The sequence below is a fragment of the Cryptotermes secundus genome, unplaced genomic scaffold (genome assembly GCF_002891405.2).
Source record: "Cryptotermes secundus unplaced genomic scaffold, Csec_1.0 scaffold900, whole genome shotgun sequence".
NCBI classification, from domain to species: Eukaryota; Metazoa; Arthropoda; class Insecta; order Blattodea; family Kalotermitidae; genus Cryptotermes; species Cryptotermes secundus.
In genome coordinates, this window is record NW_019741305.1 from 118,523 (window position 1) to 123,019 (window position 4,497).

General features: G+C 39.1%; 1 protein-coding gene across 5 annotated transcripts in view; it reads left to right on the forward strand.

The window, feature by feature from the left end:
- Positions 1-4,497, forward strand: part of LOC111872722 (TAF5-like RNA polymerase II p300/CBP-associated factor-associated factor 65 kDa subunit 5L) — a 39,692-nt gene that overhangs the window by 26,584 nt on the left and 8,611 nt on the right. For 4 of the 5 annotated variants that reach the window (XM_033754811.1, XM_023866874.2, XM_023866875.2 and 1 more), the window contains exon 7: positions 2,511-2,678. The exons of the other annotated variant lie outside the window; for it this stretch is intronic. In XM_033754811.1, the coding sequence (XP_033610702.1) occupies positions 2,511-2,678 (168 nt within the window). The remainder of the gene's footprint in view (positions 1-2,510; positions 2,679-4,497) is intronic. 5 annotated transcript variants of the gene reach the window in all.

The following is a 4,497-nucleotide window of genomic DNA, read 5'->3' on the forward strand; positions in this document are numbered from 1 at the left end:
GAAATTCTTTATTGCCGAGCGTGTGAGAAAACGGTTGTGAAAAACGCTTTCAAGTGCTTCAGCATTTGAACACTAATATACACAAAGAGAATGTTAAAATTAAATCCACGAAAAGTGCTCCTGTGAAAAAATTGCTTAGTGAATTTTCTAATAATATTTTTTCACAGTTTTCCTTTGATTTATGCGAAGCCTTTTTAGCAGCATATATTGTGCTATGAAAACTAACCAGTCCTACTCTGAGAAACTTCGTAGAGAAGTATACACAGAGCAAAGTGCCGGATGAATCTACTGTGCACAAAAATCACGTGAAGCAGTGTTACGATCTTACAATTGATAGCATTAGAGATAAGGTTCAAGATAATTTTGTGTGGGTATCAATTGATGAAACACAAGATTGTGAGAGACGGTTTATTGTAAATTGTATAGTTTGATCCCTTAATAAGAATGAACAATCTACCCCATATCTTTTTGCGGTAGAGCAATTTGAAACTGCAAATAGCTCCACAGTTTCCGAATTTTTTATCAATTCCATGAATTTACTGTGGCCGAATGGCATTCAGTATGAGCGCGTATTGCTCTTTGTGACTGCTGTCGCAAGTTATGTGATCAAAGCCAGTACTGCTCTTAAAGTTATATTTCCAAATATGACACATTTGACTTGCCTTGCCCATGGGTTGCACCGTGTTGCAGAAACAATTCGTGCAAATGTTCCGCTTGTTGACAAGTTGGTGTCTTCTGTGAAGAGGGTATTTGTTGAAGAGCCATACAGAAAAGAAACCTTTAAAGCAGTAGCACCAAGCGTTCCACTTCCGCCAGAACCAATTTTAACGCGCTGGGGCACGTGGCTGTGTGCAGCTGATTATTATACCAAACATTTAGAAACAGTTTGGAATGTCGTGAATACATCTGATCCCAAAAGTGCAGCATCAATTCAAATTGCCCAAGATGTACTAAAAAACGCAGATTTAGAAACTAATCTTTCCTATATATCTGCTCACTTCTCTCATCTTCCATCCGCCATTTCCTCACTGGAGTCAAGCAATAGCAATACTACTTTGTATCATTTGTTAAGTGTGTTCAAAATCACTGTTTCCAAATTGAATTCTGTTCCTGGAAGAGTTGGTGAAGTAGTAAAGGAAAAAGTACACAGCATTCTTTAAAAAAATCCAGGATATGAACATATTTGTGAAACTGAAGAAATTTTAGCAGGTAAACATACTGAACTGCCAAGTAAAAAATCACTAACAGTGGAGCAAATAGCGGCTTTTGTATATGCGCCCCTAAGTTCCTGTCAAGTGGAAAGAAGTTTTCCCACTATAAGGACATCTTACAAGACAACAGGAGGTGACTAACTATGGAAAACTTAAAACATTTAGTAATTGTGAACTGCAACAGAAGAGAAATTGGAAGTTTCGAGAGCTAAATGTGAGTACCATTGGTTTTCTAAATTTGTAATGAAATATGTTGGCTTTGTTGCATGGTTTGCATTTAAGTATAGCTTTTGGTTGCAGGTGAATCATTCATAAAATGAACTTAAGTATTGATTTTTTGGTCTTAATGTAAAATCAAATTTAATATTCGGTATAAGTTTTTATGTGAATATTTCAGTGCATATTTCGGAAGTTTTTCATGCATAAATGCATACATATTTAAGGGATTATTAGGCCATATAAATCCGGTCCCTGGTGATTAGATTTATTGACACCTTATACACAGTATTGGAACTACAGTCAATATAGTGCTGTCACCGGTCTATACGCTTTACAGTTCACTTTTACACACACACACACACACACACACACACTAAGGTCGGTGGATATCCCTAGTAATATTCTGGCAATGGATTTATAACAGTCTCACTATAACTTCAAATCACACATGAAGTCTTCATCACACAGTCTAATTCATTTCTTGCCACTTCTTTTAAGTCATCTTTGACTGCCATCTCCAGAACCTGACCAAATTCTCGACAACAACCAACTCAAATGAACTCTTCTTCAGCTAAACTCTCTCAGCTTCTGACAACAACAGACTCTCCTCAGCTGAATCCTTTATAACCAAATTGCATGAACTATGCAGAAAACATCACTTGTTTAGGAGGCGTGTTTACTGATCTGTTGCCTAGCAGTCGGTATAAATGTCACAATATGTGAAGTCCATCTACTGTATGAACCAGGGTGTGCCATACCTTAAGTAGGCAAGCTGATGGAAGAAAAGTCCTGTGTGAGTATGTTAGAATTTCTCTTCAGTTTACAAATATCAGAACAGTAACTCTCTAATGGGAACATAATAGTCTGTGTCACTAACTGGTGATGACACACATTCTGATGGTGTATACCATGTTTCTGTTATTTGTTTTTGTTTTGCCAGCCTCTCAGTATAGCTGAATAAGTCTTCCTGTCAACTTAGAGAACATTTTCTTGTGAGTGGGCCTCACATCAGAACTGCTGCTTTATGACACTCTAGTCTCACATATCATGTGTCATGTGTTATATGTACTGTGTCCTCAGTGTGGGATGTGGGTACACATGGGGTGCAGTGGACGTACTTGCGGCTGGATTGGGCTCTGAAGTTAGGCTTTGGGGCTTAACCCAAAATAAGATGTTCAGCACACCAAATCCCAACATATCACAGGTACACCTGGCGTGTGATGTGAGTGCCTCCCAAGAGTTAAGCAGGTGAGTTTGACTTACATGGGGCAACATTGATTTATGTCTGGAAGATCTGAAGTCCTTTTGGCGGTGACTGTGAATATTTCTGTCAGTTTGAATGTGATGCTGTGCAATCTGGAATATCGCCACCAATGTTTATTTCTAAATACAATAAAACTTGGTTATAGCAACATCGGTTTCTGCGACACCTTGTCTATTGCGTCAGATATTCAATGGTACGAACTAATTCCTCATAAAGCAACTGTTTTTATACCTTGCTTAGTACGACATGCACAAATGCATTAACCTCGTATGTAACGTCATTTTCATTCCTGAATTTCTCTGATATCGTGGGAAAGTTCGATGTGTCTGCCCACCCTCACTTTCTCTACTTGCTGACGTGACTGTCCTGGAAGAATACGACCGCGGGCTGCAAGAGGAGCGTGGGTTTTATGCGAAAACAAGGGTGTGGGGTGGGACTGCGTGAATAGTGCAAGAGGACGCGGCAGGTTGTTAACTGCATTCCTTTCCTAGAATCTCGTCTAACAGGACCTCACATTGTCTACTTACCCTATAGTGTTCCTGCCTAAACCCAGAGAAGTGCAGTAGCGAAAACATGGCAATGAAAAGGAAAGCTTTAAGCATTGAAGAGAAAGTTAAAGTGATTCGTGAAATAGAAAATGGAAGGAAAAAAGCTGATGTATGCCGCGAATTTGGTTTGGTGAATTCTACAGTACAAACGATATGGAGAATCCATATCAATTCCACGTTAATGTTACGTTAGTCTGTACTTAACTACGTATTTCACTAAAAAAATGCAACATTTTAACTCGGTTTTTGGTAGATTTTTACGTGACTAACATAAGGCTACTGTGGAAGTGCCCATTTCGGTTACAACGACATTCGTTTATAACAACACTATTTTTAGGTCCCTTCGATGACGTTATAACCAAGTTCTACTGTATGTTGTGATAAAATTATTGCAGATGTGCACAGCATGCAACCCCCTCCACCCCTGTGGCCATGACATTGGTGTCCGACAATGTATTGGGCTTCTCCAGGATTTTATACAAACCCACTAAAACCTGTAATGTCCATATATGGATTACAGATGGGTAGTACAGTGAAACTTCAAACTTACAATCCCGGATTTTATGTTTTTTGTAGATTTACATGCTTTTTGCATGGTCCTGGCCAAATGCCCAAAACAGTAATGTTAAACTTTAACAGATGTTATGTTTCGTTAATTTCACGTTTTCTCTGAAGTTGCACTTCATTTATATAGTTCTGCCTTTGGAAATTTACCCAAGTTTAGTTCAGTTCTCAGAATTTCTTATTAGAGGCAACAGACTTTCTTCCCTATTAGCAGTCACAAATGCTTCACTCTAAACATATGTACTGTCAGTTGGCTGATGCATGTATGTATGTATGTATGTATGGCTATAGGTAAAGTGGCAGGGTTGTGAAGCTGATGACTCATCTTCATCAAATGCTGAGGTTAAGAATGATGGAGCTGTACCTACAAGGTGTGGCAATAAAGAAACCGGATTACTTTTATGACTCATTTCCGGCCACGTCATTGACGAAGAGGAGGGTAGGGCATTGACCCTTGGACTTCCCTCTACCGTCACACAAAGTTTCATTCACGTGCATCGGTTAGTCTGGCCGCGACCATTGTTAGAAGCGGATCGTGTTTCTGAGCTCCGTCGGAATAATGCTGAGTGCTAATGCAGAACAACGTGCTAACATCAAATTCCTCACAAAACTTGGAAAATCTGCCACTGAAACTTACAATTTGTTGACAGAAGTATATGGTGATCAGTGTCTATCTCGCACGCAAGTTTTC